Here is a 14,846-nt window from a genome sequence, read left to right on the forward strand (position 1 = left end):
GAGGGGTCGGGAGAAAGGAGATGGGAAGGGAGGGATAGGGAGAATGGAGATGGGGAAGGAGGGGTGGGGAGAATGGAGATGGGGAGGAAGGGATAGGGAGAATGGAGGGGGCATGAGGGGTAGGGTGAATGGAGATGGGGAGGGAGGGTAGGGTGAAAGGAGATGGGGAGGGGTAGGGTGAATGGAGATGGGGAGGGAGGGGTGGGGTGGAGAGGGAGGTGTAGGGTGAATGGAGATGGGGAGGGATAGGGAGAATGGAGATGGGGCAGGAGGGGTAGGGTGAATGGAGATGGGGAGGGAGGGATAGGGTGAAAGGAGATGGGGAGGGGTAGGGTGAACGGAGATGGGGAAGGAGGGATAGAGAGAATGGAGATGGGGAGGGGTAGGGTGAACGGAGATGGGGATGGAGGGGTCGGGAGAAAGGAGATGGGAAGGGAGGGATAGGGAGAATGGAGATGGGGAAGGAGGGGTGGGGAGAATGGAGATGGGGAGGAAGGGATAGGGAGAATGGAGGGGGCAGGAGGGGTAGGGTGAATGGAGATGGGGAGGGAGGGATAGGGTGAAAGGAGATGGGGAGGGGTAGGGTGAACGGAGATGGGGAAGGAGGGATAGAGAGAATGGAGATGGGGAGGGGTAGGGTGAACGGAGATGGGGATGGAGGGGTCGGGAGAAAGGAGATGGGAAGGGAGGGATAGGGAGAATGGAGATGGGGAAGGAGGGGTGGGGAGAATGGAGATGGGGAGGAAGGGATAGGGAGAATGGAGGGGGCAGGAGGGGTAGGGTGAATGGAGATGGGGAGGGAGGGTAGGGTGAAAGGAGATGGGGAGGGGTAGGGTGAATGGAGATGGGGAAGGAGGGGTGGGGTGGAGAGGGAGGTGTAGGGTGAATGGAGGAAGGGGTAGGATGAACGGAGCTGCGGAGGGGTAGGGTGAACGGAGATGGTGATGGAGGGGTTGGGAGAAAGGAGATGGGAAGAGAGGGATAGGGAGAATGGAGAGGGGGAAGGAGGGGTGGGGAGAATGGAGAGGGGGAAGGGGTGGGGAGAATGGAGAGGGGGAAGGAGGGATAGGGAGAAAGGAGATGGGAAGGGAGGGATAGGGAGAATGGAGAGGGGGAGGAAGGGATAGGGAGAAAGATGATGGGAAGGGAGGGATAGGGAGAATGGAGAGGGGGAGGAAGGGATAGGGAGAAAGGAGATGGGAAGGAGGGATAGGGTGAAAGGAGATGGGAAGGAGGGATAGGGTGAACGGAGATGGGGAAGGAGGGATAGGGAGAATGGAGAGGAGGAAGGAGGGGGTGGGGAGAATGGAGAGGAGGAAGGAGGGGTGGGGAGAATGGAGAGGAGGAAGGAGGGATAGGGAGAAAGGAGATGGGGAAGGAGGGGTGGGGAGAATGGAGAGGGGGAAGGAGGGGTGGGGAGAATGGAGAGGGGGAAGGAGGGATAGGGAGAAAGGAGATGGGGAAGGAGGGGTGGGGAGAATGGAGAGGGGGAAGGAGGGATAGGGTGAACGGAGATGGGAAGGAGGGATAGGGTGAACGGAGATGGGAAGGAGGGATAGGGTGAACGGAGATGGGAAGGAGGGATAGGGTGAACGGAGATGGGGAAGGAGGGATAGGGTGAACGGAGATGGGGAAGGAGGGATAGGGTGAACGGAGATGGGGAAGGAGGGGGAGAGTGAACAGAGGGAAGGAGAGGGAGAATCATTTCCACTGGCTAGGTTCTGGATTTGGGATAGTGAATCCTTGACTCCACACTCCAGGGGAACACGTCCTCTCCTTCGCCGCGTGCACTGGGAATGCAGAGATCATCCGCATGGTCATCGAGAGCGGGGCTGACATCAGGGCCGTCGACTCCATGGGTACGTCTGGGGTCTCAATGGGGCCTGGCGAAGGGAATGGGAAGGAGTGGGTCCCATTGGGAGTGTGGACGGTGGGAGTGAACGGGAAGGGGTGGATCCCATTGGGAGTGTGGACGGTGGGGGTGAATGGGAAGGGGTGGGGTCCCATTGGGAGTGTGGACGGTGGGGGTGAACGGGAAGGGGTGGGGTCCCATTGGGAGTGTGGATGGTGGGGGTGAATGGGAAGGGGTGGGTCCCATTGGGAGTGTGGATGGTGGGGGTGAATGGGAAGGGGTGGGTCCCATTGGGAGTGTGGATGGTGGGGGTGAATGGGAAGGGGTGGGTCCCATTGGGAGTGTAGACGGTGGGGGTGAATGGGAAGGGGTGGGTCCCATTGGGAGTGTGGACGGTGGGGGTGAATGGGAAGGGGTGGGTCCCATTGGGAGTGTGGACGGTGGGGGTGAATGGGAAGGGGTGGGGTCCCATTGGGAGTGTGGACGGTGGGGGTGAATGGGAAGGGGTGGGTCTCATTGGGAGTGTGGACGGTGGGGGTGAATGGGAAGGGGTGGGTCCCATTGGGAGTGTGGACGGTGGGGGTGAATGGGAAGGGGTGGGGGTCATTGGGAGTGCGGATGGTGGGGGTGAATGGGAAGGGGTGGGTCCCATTGGGAGTGTGGACGGTGGGGGTGAATGGGAAGGGGTGGGTCCCATTGGGAGTGTGGACGGTGGGGGTGAATGGGAAGGGGTGGGGTCCCATTGGGAGTGAGGACGGTGGGGGTGAATGGGAAGGGGTGGGGACCCATTGGGAGTGTGGACGGTGGGGGTGAATGGGAAGGGGTGTGGTCCCATTGGGAGTGTGGACGGTGGGGGGTGAATGGGAAGGGGTGGGTCCCATTGGGAGTGTGGACGGTGGGGGTGAATGGGAAGGGGTGGGTCCCATTGGGAGTGTGGACGGTGGAGGTGGACGGGAAGGGGTTGTATCCTATTGGGAGTGTGGACGGTGGGGGTGAATGGGAAGGGGTGGGTCCCATTGGGAGTGTGGACGGTGGGGGTGGACGGGAAGGGGTTGTATCCCATTGGGAGTGTGGACGGTGGGGGTGAATGGGAAGGGGTGGGTCCCATTGGGAGTGTGGACGGTGAGGGTGAATGGGAAGGGGTGGGTCCCATTGGGAGTGTGGACGGTGGGAGTGAACGGGAAGGGGTGGGGTCCCATTGGGAATGTGGACGGTGGGGGTGAATGGGAAGGGGTTGTATCCTATTGGGAGTGTGGACGGTAGGGGTGAACGGGAAGGGGTGGATCCCATTGGGAGTGTGGACGGTAGGGGTGAACGGGAAGGGGTGGGTCCCATTGGGAGTGTGGACGGTGAGGGTGAATGGGAAGGGGTGGGGTCCCATTGGGAGTGTGGACGGTGGGGGTGAACGGGAAGGGGTGGGGTCCCATTGGGAGTGTGGACGGTGGAGGTGAATGGGAAGGGGTGGATCCCATTGGGAGTGTGTACGGTGGGAGTGAATGGGAAGGGGTGGGGCCCCATTGGGAGTGTGGACGGTGGGGGTGAACGGGAAGGGTTTGTATCCTATTGGGAGTGTGGACGGTGGGGGTGAACGGGAAGGGTTTGTATCCCATTGGGAGTGTGGACGGTGGGGGTGAACGGGAAGGGGTGGGTCCCATTGGGAGTGTGGACGGTGGGGGTGAACGGGAAGGGTTTGTATCCTATTGGGAGTGTGGACGGTGGGGGTGAACGGGAAGGGGTGGGTCCCATTGGGAGTGTGGACGGTGGGGGTGAACGGGAAGGGTTTGTATCCTATTGGGAGTGTGGACGGTGGGGGTGAACGGGAAGGGGTGGGTCCCATTGGGAGTGTGGACGGAGGGGGTGAACGGGAAGGGGTGGGGTCCCATTGGGGGTGTGGACGGTGGGGGTGAACGGGAAGGGTTTGTATCCTATTGGGAGTGTGGACGGTGGGGGTGAACGGGAAGGGGTGGGTCCCATTGGGAGTGTGGACGGAGGGGGTGAACGGGAAGGGGTGGGGTCCCATTGGGGGTGTGGACGGTGGGGGTGAACGGGAAGGGTTTGTATCCTATTGGGAGTGTGGACGGTGGGGGTGAATGGGAAGGGGTGGGTCCCATTGGGAGTGTGGACGGAGGGGGTGAACGGGAAGGGGTGTGTCCCGGTGGGAGTGTGGACGGTGGGGGTGAATGGGAAGGGGTGGGGTCCCATTGGGAGTGTGGACGGTGGGGGTGAACGGGAAGGGTTTGTATCCTATTGGGAGTGTGGACGGAGGGGGTGAATGGGAAGGGGTGGGTCCCATTGGGAGTGTGGACGGAGGGAGTGAACGGGAAGGGGTGGGGTCCTATTGGGAGTGTGGACGGTGGGGGTGAACGGGAAGGGTTTGTATCCTATTGGGAGTGTGGACGGTGGGGGTGAACGGGAAGGGGTGGGTCCCATTGGGAGTGTGGACGGTGGGGGTGAACGGGAAGGGGTGGGTCCCATTGGGAGTGTGGACGGAGGGGGTGAACGGGAAGGGGTGGGGTCCCATTGGGGGTGTGGACGGTGGGGGTGAACGGGAAGGGTTTGTATCCTATTGGGAGTGTGGACGGTGGGGGTGAATGGGAAGGGGTGGGTCCCATTGGGAGTGTGGACGGTGGGGGTGAACGGGAAAGGGGGGGGTCCCATTGGGAGTGTGGATGGTCGGGGTGAATGGGAAGGGGCGGGGTCCCATTGGGAGTGTGGACGGTGGGGGTGAATGGGAAGGGGTGTGGTCCCATTGGGAGTGTGGACAGTGGGAATGAATGGGAAGGGGTGGGGTCTCATTGGGGGTGTGGACGGTGGGGGTGAATGGGAAGGGGTGGGTCCCATTGGGAGTGTGGACGGTGGGGGTGAATGGGAAGGGGTGGGTCTCATTGGGAGTGTGGACGGTGGGGGTGAATGGGAAGGGGTGGGGTCCCATTGGGAGTGTGGACGGTGGGGGTGAATGGGAAGGGGTGGGGTCCCATTGGGAGTGTGGACAGTGGGAATGAATGGGAAGGGGTGGGGTCCCATTGGGAGTGTGGACGGTGGGGGTGAATGGGAAGGGGTGGGGTCCCATTGGGAGTGTGGACAGTGGGAATGAATGGGAAGGGGTGGGGTCCCATTGGGAGTGTGGACGGTGGGGGTGAATGGGAAGGGGTGGGGTCCCATTGGGAGTGTGGACGGTGGGGGTGAATGGGAAGGGGTGGGTCTCATTGGGAGTGTGGACGGTGGGGGTGAACGGGAAGGGGTGGGTCCCATTGGGAGTGTGGACGGTGGGGGTGAATGGGAAGGGGTGGGGTCCCATTGGGAGTGTGGACGGTGGGGGTGAATGGGAAGGGGTGGGTCCCATTGGGAGTGTGGATGGTGGGGGTGAATGGGAAGGGGTGGGGTCCCATTGGGAGTGTGGACGGAGGGGGTGAATGGGAAGGGGTGGGTCCCATTGGGAGTGTGGACGGAGGGGGTGAATGGGAAGGGGTGGGTCCCATTGGGAGTGTGGACGGTGGGGGTGAACGGGAAGGGGTGGGTCCCATTTGGAGTGTGGACGGAGGGGGTGAACGGGAAGGGGTGGGTCCCATTGGGAGTGTGGACGGAGGGGGTGAACGGGAAGGGGTGGGTCCCATTGGGAGTGTGGACGGAGGGGGTGAACGGGAAGGGGTGGATCCCATTGGGAGTGTGGACGGTGGGGGTGAACGGGAAGGGGTGGGGTCCTGGTGGGAGTGTGGACGGTGGGGGTGAACGGGAAGGGGTGGGTCCCATTGGGAGTGTGGACGGTGGGGGTGAATGGGAAGGGGTGGGACCCATTGGGAGTGTGGACGGAGGGGGTGAACGGGAAGGGTTTGTATCCCATTGGGAGTGTAGACGGTGGGGGTGAATGGGAAGTGGTGGATCCCATTGGGAGTGTGGACGGAGGGGGTGAACGGGAAGGGGTGGGTCCCATTGGGAGTGTGCACGGTGGGGGTGAATGGGAAGGGGTGGGTCCCATTGGGAGTGTGGACGGTGGGGGTGAACGGGAAGGGGTGGGGTCCCATTGGGAGTGTGGACGGTGGGGGTGAATGGGAAGGGTTTGTATCCTATTGGGAGTGTGGACGGTGGGGGTGAACGGGAAGGGGTGGGTCCCATTGGGAGTGTGGACGGAGGGGGTGAACGGGAAGGGGTGGGTCCCATTGGGAGTGTGGACGGAGGGGGTGAACGGGAAGGGGTGGGTCCCATTGGGAGTGTGGACGGTGGGGGTGAATGGGAAGGGGTGGGGTCCCATTGGGAGTGTGGACGGTGGGGGTGAACGGGAAGGGGTGGGTCCCATTGGGAGTGTGGACGGTGGGGGTGAACGGGAAGGGGTGGGGTCCCATTGGGAGTGTGGACGGTGGAGGTGAATGGGAAGGAGTGGGGTCCCATTGGGAGTGTGGACGGTGGGGGTGAATGGGAAGGGGTGTGGTCCCATTGGGAGTGTGGACTGTGAGGGTGAATGGGAAGGGGTGGGTCCCATTGGGAGTGTAGACGGTGGGGGTGAACGGGAAGGGGTGGGTCCCATTGGGAGTGTAGACGGTGGGGGTGGACGGGAAGGGGCGGGGTCCCATTGGGAGTGTGGACGGTGGGAGTGAATGGGAAGGGGTGGGGTCCCATTGGGAGTGTGGACGGTGGGGGTGAATGGGAAGGGATGGGGTCCCATTGGGAGTGTGGACGGTGGGGGTGAATGGGAAGGGGTGGGTCCCATTGGGAGTGTGGACGGTGGGGGTGAACGGGAAGGGGTGGGTCCCATTGGGAGTGTGGACGGAGGGGGTGAACGGGAAGGGGTGGGTCCCATTGGGAGTGTGGACGGAGGGGGTGAACGGGAAGGGGTGTGTCCCGGTGGCCGCCGAGAGCTGACGCGAAGGGCTGGGGTGGGGAATGCCAGTCTGACGCTGTGTGCCCTCTGTTCCTCTTTCACGGTTCAGGCAACACGGCCCTGCACGTCCTCGCTCTGCAGCCCAACAGGACCATCGCCTGCCAGGTGTACGACCTCATCGAGAGCTTGGAGGAGCCGGACGCCTCTCTGAGGGCCAGCCTCCTCCCCAACCTCGAGGGCCTCACGCCCATCAAGCTGGCCGCTGTCGAGGGCAACATTGTGGTGAGGGGCCTCGAGGGAGAGGGAGGGAGCTAGTTGAGAGGATTTGGAGAGGATGTTTCCTATAGTGAGGGAGTCTAGGACCAGAGGACACAGATAGAGTGGATGTGGAGAGGATGTTTCCTGTAGTGGGGGAGTCTAGGACCAGAGGTCACAGATAGAGTGGATATGGGGAGGATGTTTCCTATAGTGGGGGAGTCTAGGACCAGAGGACACAGATAGAGTGGATGTGGACAGGATGTTTCCTGTAGTGGGGGAGTCTAGGACCAGAGGACACAGATAGAGTGGATGTGGAGAGGATGTTTCCTATAGTGGGGGAGTCTAGGACCAGAGGACACAGATAGAGTGGATGTGGAGAGGATGTTTCCTGTAGTGGGGGAGTCTAGGACCAGAGGACACAGATAGAGTGGATGTGGAGAGGATGTTTCCTATAGTGGGGGAGTCTAGGACCAGAGGACACAGATAGAGTGGATGTGGAGAGGATGTTTCCTGTAGTGGGGGAGTCTAGGACCAGAGGACACAAATAGAGTGGATGTGGAGAGGATGTTTCCTGTAGTGGGGGAGTCTAGGACCAGAGGACACAGATCGAGTGGATGTGGACAGGATGTTTCCTGTAGTGGGGGAGTCTAGGACCAGAGGACACAGATCGAGTGGATGTGGACAGGATGTTTCCTGTAGTGGGGGAGTCTAGGACCAGAGGACACAGATCGAGTGGATGTGGACAGGATGTTTCCTGTAGTGGGGGAGTCTAGGACCAGAGGACACAGAGAGAGTGGATGTGGAGAGGATGTTTCCTGTAGTGGGGGAGTCTAGGACCAGAGGAGACAGATAGAGTGGATGTGGAGAGGATGTTTCCTATAGTGGGGGAGTCTAGGACCAGAGGACACAGATAGAGTGGATGTGGAGAGGATGTTTCCTATAGTGGGGGAGTCTAGGACCAGAGGACACAGATAGAGTGGATGTGGAGAGGATGTTTCCTGTAGTGGGGGAGTCTAGGACCAGAGGACACAGATAGAGTGGATGTGGAGAGGATGTTTCCTGTAGTGGGGGGAGTCTAGGACCAGAGGACACAGATGGAGTGGATGTGGAGAGGATTTCCTGTAGTGGGGGAGTCTAGGACCAGAGGACACAGATAGAGTGGATGTGGAGAGGATGTTTCCTGTGGTGGGGGAGTCTAGGACCAGAGGACACAGATAGAGTGGATGTGGAGAGGATGTTTCCTGTAGTGGGGGAGTCTAGGACCAGAGGACACAAATAGAGTGGATGTGGAGAGGATGTTTCCTATAGTGGGGGAGTCTAGGACCAGAGGACACAAATAGAGTGGATGTGGAGAGGATGTTTCCTGTAGTGGGGGAGTCTAGGACCAGAGGACACAGATAGAGTGGATGTGGAGAGGATGTTTCCTGTAGTGGGGGAGTCTAGGACCAGAGGACACAAATAGAGTGGATGTGGAGAGGATGTTTCCTGTAGTGGGGGAGTCTAGGACCAGAGGACACAGATCGAGTGGATGTGGACAGGATGTTTCCTGTAGTGGGGGAGTCTAGGACCAGAGGACACAGATCGAGTGGATGTGGACAGGATGTTTCCTGTAGTGGGGGAGTCTAGGACCAGAGGACACAGAGAGAGTGGATGTGGAGAGGATGTTTCCTGTAGTGGGGGAGTCTAGGACCAGAGGACACAGATAGAGTGGATATGGAGAGGATGTTTCCTATAGTGAGGGAGTCTAGGACCAGAGGACACAGATAGAGTGGATATGGAGAGGATGTTTCCTATAGTGGGGGAGTCTAGGACCAGAGGACACAGATAGAGTGGATGTGGAGAGGATGTTTCCTATAGTGGGGGAGTCTAGGACCAGAGGACACAAATAGAGTGGATGTGGAGAGGATGTTTCCTGTAGTGGGGGAGTCTAGGACCAGAGGACACAGATAGAGTGGATGTGGAGAGGATGTTTCCTGTAGTGGGGGAGTCTAGGACCAGAGGACACAAATAGAGTGGATGTGGAGAGGATGTTTCCTGTAGTGGGGGAGTCTAGGACCAGAGGACACAGATCGAGTGGATGTGGACAGGATGTTTCCTGTAGTGGGGGAGTCTAGGACCAGAGGACACAGATCGAGTGGATGTGGACAGGATGTTTCCTGTAGTGGGGGAGTCTAGGACCAGAGGACACAGATCGAGTGGATGTGGACAGGATGTTTCCTGTAGTGGGGGAGTCTAGGACCAGAGGACACAGAGAGAGTGGATGTGGAGAGGATGTTTCCTGTAGTGGGGGAGTCTAGGACCAGAGGACACAGATAGAGTGGATATGGAGAGGATGTTTCCTATAGTGAGGGAGTCTAGGACCAGAGGACACAGATAGAGTGGATATGGAGAGGATGTTTCCTATAGTGGGGGAGTCTAGGACCAGAGGACACAGATAGAGTGGATATGGAGAGGATGTTTCCTATAGTGGGGGAGTCTAGGACCAGAGGACACAGATCGAGTGGATGTGGACAGGATGTTTCCTGTAGTGGGGGAGTCTAGGACCAGAGGACACAGAGAGAGTGGATGTGGAGAGGATGTTTCCTATAGTGGGGGAGTCTAGGACCAGAGGACACAGATAGAGTGGATGTGGAGAGGATGTTTCCTGTGGTGGGGGAGTCTAGGACCAGAGGACAGAGATAGAGTGGATGTGGAGAGGATGTTTCCTGTAGTGGGGGAGTCTAGGACCAGAGGACACAGATAGAGTGGATGTGGAGAGGATGTTTCCTATAGTGGGGGAGTCTAGGACCAGAGGACACAGATAGAGTGGATGTGGAGAGGATGTTTCCTGTGGTGGGGGAGTCTAGGACCAGAGGACAGAGATAGAGTGGATGTGGAGAGGATGTTTCCTGTAGTGGGGGAGTCTAGGATCAGAGGACACGGATAGAGTGGATGTGGAGAGGATGTTTCCTGTAGTGGGGGAGTCTAGGACCAGAGGACACAGATAGAGTGGATGTGGAGAGGATGTTTCCTATAGTGGGGGAGTCTAGGACCAGAGGACACAGCCTCAGAATGATCTGGGTCAGCTGGAAAAACGGGCTGAAAAATGCGAGATGGAATCTCACCGACAAGTGGGAGGTGTTGTGCTCTGGAGGGACCAACCAGGGTGGGTGTCACACCGTGAACGGGGAGGGCACTGAGGAGTGCGGCAGGGCAAAGGGATCCGGGAACACCGGCCCATCCATCATCCATCGAAAGTGACGTCACAGACCCGTCACAGGTTGTAAAGAGAGATTTTGGCCCTCACAAATCAGAGTATTGAGTACAGAAACGCCACACACAAATGGCGGTGGAACACAGCAGGCCGGGCAGCATCTACAGGGAGAAGCGCTGTCGACGTTTCGGGCCGAGACCCTTCATCAGGACTAATCGAAGAGTTGGAAGTAGTGGGGGGTGGGGGAAATGCGAAGTGATGGGAGGAGACCGGAGGGTTTGGGGTTAAGCTGAGAGCTGGAAAGGTGATTGGCAAAAGGGGTACAGAGCTGGAGAAGGGAAAGGATCATGGGACGGGAGGTCTCGGGAGAAAGGAAGGGGGAAGGGGAGGGAGCACCAGAGGGAGATGGAGTGCAGGCAGTGACGGGCAGAGAGAGAAAAAAAAAAGGGGAGTGGGTAAAATATAAATAACTCAGGGACGGGGTAAGTAGGGGAGGAGGGGCATTAACGGAAGTTAGAGAAGTCAATGTTCATGCCATCAGGTTGGAGGCTACCCGGCCGGTATATAAGATGTTGTTCCACCAACCTGAGTGCGGCTTCATCTTGACAGTAGAGGCCGTGGTTAGACACAGCAGAACGGGAATGGGACGTGGAATTAAAATGTGTGGCCACTGGGAGATCCTGCTTTCTCTGGCGGACCGAGCGTAGGTGTTCAGCGAAACGGTCTGCCAGTCTGCGTCGGGTCTCACCGGTATATAAAAGGCCCCACCGGGAGCACCGGACGCAGTAGACCGCACCGGCCGACTCGCAGGTGAAGTGTCGTATCGAGTACAGGAGATGGGATGTTGTGATGGACTTGTAAAAGACGTTGGTGAGGCCTGTTCTGGAGTATTGTTTTCAGTCTCGGTCAGCTATCTGCAGGAAAGATGGAACTAAGACTGAAAGATTACAAAGGCCATTGACCGGGACCTGGAGGACCTGAGTTATGAGGAAAGATTGAAGAGGTTAGAATTTTACTCCCCTGAATACAGAAGACAGAGAGGAGATTTGATAGGGGTAGACAAAATTATGAGGGGTATAGACGGGGTGAAGGCAAGCTGAGGTTGGATGGGACTTCAACCAGAGGTCAGGGGTTGAGGGTGAAAGGTGAGAAGTTGGAACACGGGGTGGGGGGGGGGGGGAACTTCGCTCAGAAGGTGGGGGCAGAGTGCAGGACGGGCTGCCCGCACAGGGGGTGCACGCCAGCTCCATTGCGGCGGCCAGGAGAAGACAGAGTAGGTATGGGTGGGTGCCGCATGCTCCGGGGCAAGTCGTTGGGAATTGGCATGCTAATGGTTTGGCATAGAGTAGATGTGCTGAAGGGCCAGTTTTCTGTGTTGGAGTCTTGTATGACCACAGACCGCAGGTGAAGGAGTAGGCCATTCGGCCCTTCTAGCCAGCACCGCCGTTCACTGTGATCGTGGCTGGTCGTCCACAATCAGTACCCCGTTCCTGCCCTCTGCCCATATCCCTCGACCCCGCTATCTATAAGAGCTCTATCTAACTCTCTCTCGAATGCATCCAGAGACTTGGCCTCCACTGCCTTCTGGGGCAGAGCATTCCACAGATCCACCACTCTCTGGGTGAAAAAGTTTTTCCGCATCTCGGTTCGAAATGGCCGACCCCTCATTCGTAAACTGTGGCCTCTGGTTCTGGACTCACCCATCAGCGGGAACATGCTTCCTGCCTCCAGCGTGTCCAATCCCTTAATAATCTTATGTGTTTCAATCAGATCCCCTCTCATCCTTCTAAATTCCAGTGTGTACAAGCCCAGTCGCTCCAATCTTTCAACATATGACAGTCCCGCCATCCTGGGAATTAACTTTGTGAACCTGCGCTGCACTCCCTCAATAGCAAGAATGTCCTTCCTCAAATTTGGAGACCAAAACTGCACACAATACTCCAGGTGGGGTCTCACCAGGGCCCTGTACAGCTGCAGAAGGACCTCTTTACTCCTATACTCAATTTCTCTTGTTATAAAGGCCAGCATGCCATTAGCTTTCTTCACTGCCTGCTGTACCTGCATGCTTGCTTTCATTGACTGATGTACAAGAACACCTAGATCTCGTTGTACTTCCCCTTTTCCTAACTTGACACCATTTAGATAGTAATCTGCCTTCCTGTTCTTGCCACCAAAGTGGATAACCTCACAGTTATCCACATTAAACTGCATCTGCCATACATTTGCCCACTCACCCAACCTGTCCAAGTCATCCTGCATTCTCATAACATCCTCCTGACACTTCACACTGCCACCCAGCTTTGTGTCATCAGCAAATTTGCTAATGTTACTTTTAATCCCTTCATCTAAATCATTGATGTATATTGTAAACAGCTGCGGTCCCAGCACCGAACCTTGCGTTACCCCACTGGTCACAGCCTGGTATTCCGAAAGGGACCCGTTAATCACTACTCTTTGTTTCCTGTCAGCCAGCCAATTTTCCAATCCATGTCAGTACTCTGCCCCCAATACCATGTGCCCTAATTTTGCCCACTGATCTCCTATGTGGGACTTTATCAAAAGCTTTCTGGAAGTCCAGGTACACTACATCCACTGGCTCTCCCTTGTCCATTTTCATAGTTACAGCCTCAAAAAACTCCAGAAGATTAGTCAAGCATGATTTCCCCTTCATAAATCCCTGCTGACTCGGACTGATCCTTCTCCTGCTATCCAAATGTGTCGTAATTTCCTCTTTTATAATTGACTCCAGCATCTTTCCCACCACTGACGTCAGGCTAACCGGTCTATAATTCCCTGTTTTCTCTCTCCCTCCTTTCTTGAAAAGTGGGACAACATTAGCCACCCTACAATCAGCAGGAACTGTTCCTGAATCTATAGAACATTGGAAAATGATTACCAATGCGTCCACAATTTCTAGAGCCACCTCTTTAAGTACCCTGGGATGCAGACCATCAGGTCCCGGGCACTTATCAGCCTTCAGACTCAACAATCTATCCAACACCGTTTCTTGCCTAATATAAATTTCCTTCAGTTCATCCTTTACCCTAGTTCCTTTGACCACTATTACATCTGGGAGATTGTTTGTGTCTTCCCTAGTGAAGACAGATCCAAAGTACCTGTTCAACTCATCTGCCATTTCCTTGTTCCCCATAATAAATCCACCTGCTTCTGTCTTCAATGGTCCAATTTTGGTCTTAACTATTTTGTTGCTATTCACATACCTAAAGAAGCTTTTACTATCCTCCTTTATATTCTTGGCTAGTTTACCTTGTACCCTCATTTTTTCTTGGCGTATTGCCTTTTTTGTATCTTCTGTTGCTCTTTAAAAGCTTCCCAGTCCTCCGGTTTCCCGCACATCTTTGCTATGTTATACTTCTCCTCTTTTATTTTTGTACTGCCCTTTACTTCCCTCATCAGCCATGGTCGCCCCTTACTCCCCTTAGGATCTTTCTTCCTCTCTGGAATGAACCGATCCTGCACCTTCTGCGTTATTCCCGGAAGTACCTGCCATTGTTGTTCCACTGTCTTCCCTGCTAGGGTATTGTTCCATTGAACTTTGGCCAGCTCCTCCCTCATAGCTCCATAGTTCCCTTTGTTCAACTGTCATACTGACACATCCGATTTTCCCTTCTCCTTCTCAAATTGTAGGTTAAAACATATCATATGGTCACTACCTCCTAATGACTCCTTTACCTTGAGGTCCCTGATCAAATCCGGTTCACTGCACAACACTAAATCTAGAATTGCCTTCTCTCTGGCAGGCTCCAGTACAAGCTGTTCTAAGAATCACTTAACCATATAGCCATATAACAATCACAGCATGGAAACAGGCCATCTCGGCCCTCCTAGTCCGTGCCGAACGCTTACTCTCACCTAGTCCCACTGGCCCATATAACCATATCACAATTACAGCACGGAAACAGGCCATCTCAGCCCTTCTAGTCCGTGCCGAATGCTTACTCTCACCTAGACCCACTGGCCCATATAACCATATCACAATTACACACGGAAACAGGCCATCTCGGCCCTTCTAGTCCATGCCGAATGCTTACTCTCACCTAGTCCCACTGGCCCATATAACCATATCACAATTACACACGGAAACAGGCCATCTCGGCCCTTCTAGTCCATGCCGAACGCTTACTCTCACCTAGTCCCACTGGCCCATATAACCATATCACAATTACAGCACGGAAACAGGCCGTCTCGGCTCTTCTAGTCCGTGCCGAATGCTTACTCTCACCTAGTCCCACTGGCCAATATAACAATATCACAATTACAGCACGGAAACAGGCCATCTCGGCCCTTCTAGTCCGTGCCGAACGCTGACTCTCACCTAGTCCCACTGGCCCATATAACCATATCACAATTACACACGGAAACAGGCCATCTCGGCCCTTCTAGTCTGTGCCGAACGCTGACTCTCACCTAGTCCCACTGGCCCATATAACCATATCACAATTACAGCACGGAAACAGGCCATCTCGGCCCTTCTAGTCCGTGCCGAACGCTGACTCTCACCTAGTCCCACTGGCCCATATAACCATATCACAATTACACACGGAAACAGGCCATCTCAGCCCTTCTAGTCTGTGCCGAACGCTTACTCTCACCTAGTCCCAGCTACCCGCACTCAGCCCATAACCCTCCACTCCTTTCCTGTCCATATACCTATCCAATTTTACCTTAAATGACACGACTGAACTGGCCTCTACTACTTCTACAGG

At 56.1% G+C, this 14,846-nt stretch overlaps 1 protein-coding gene across 1 annotated transcript in view; it reads left to right on the plus strand.

Moving 5' to 3' along the window:
• Positions 1–1,760: 1,760 nt before the first annotated feature.
• The window catches only part of LOC132386996 (transient receptor potential cation channel subfamily V member 6-like), a gene marked incomplete at its 5' end in the record, with an annotated part of 84,724 nt that continues 71,638 nt past the window's right edge, over positions 1,761–14,846 (plus strand). The window contains 2 exons of the mRNA XM_059959353.1: positions 1,761–1,859; positions 6,778–6,950. Coding sequence (XP_059815336.1) covers positions 1,761–1,859; positions 6,778–6,950 — 272 coding nt within the window. The remainder of the gene's footprint in view (positions 1,860–6,777; positions 6,951–14,846) is intronic.

This window comes from Hypanus sabinus, unplaced genomic scaffold, assembly GCF_030144855.1.
Source record: "Hypanus sabinus isolate sHypSab1 unplaced genomic scaffold, sHypSab1.hap1 scaffold_1460, whole genome shotgun sequence".
In the NCBI taxonomy this organism is placed as follows: domain Eukaryota; kingdom Metazoa; phylum Chordata; class Chondrichthyes; order Myliobatiformes; family Dasyatidae; genus Hypanus; species Hypanus sabinus.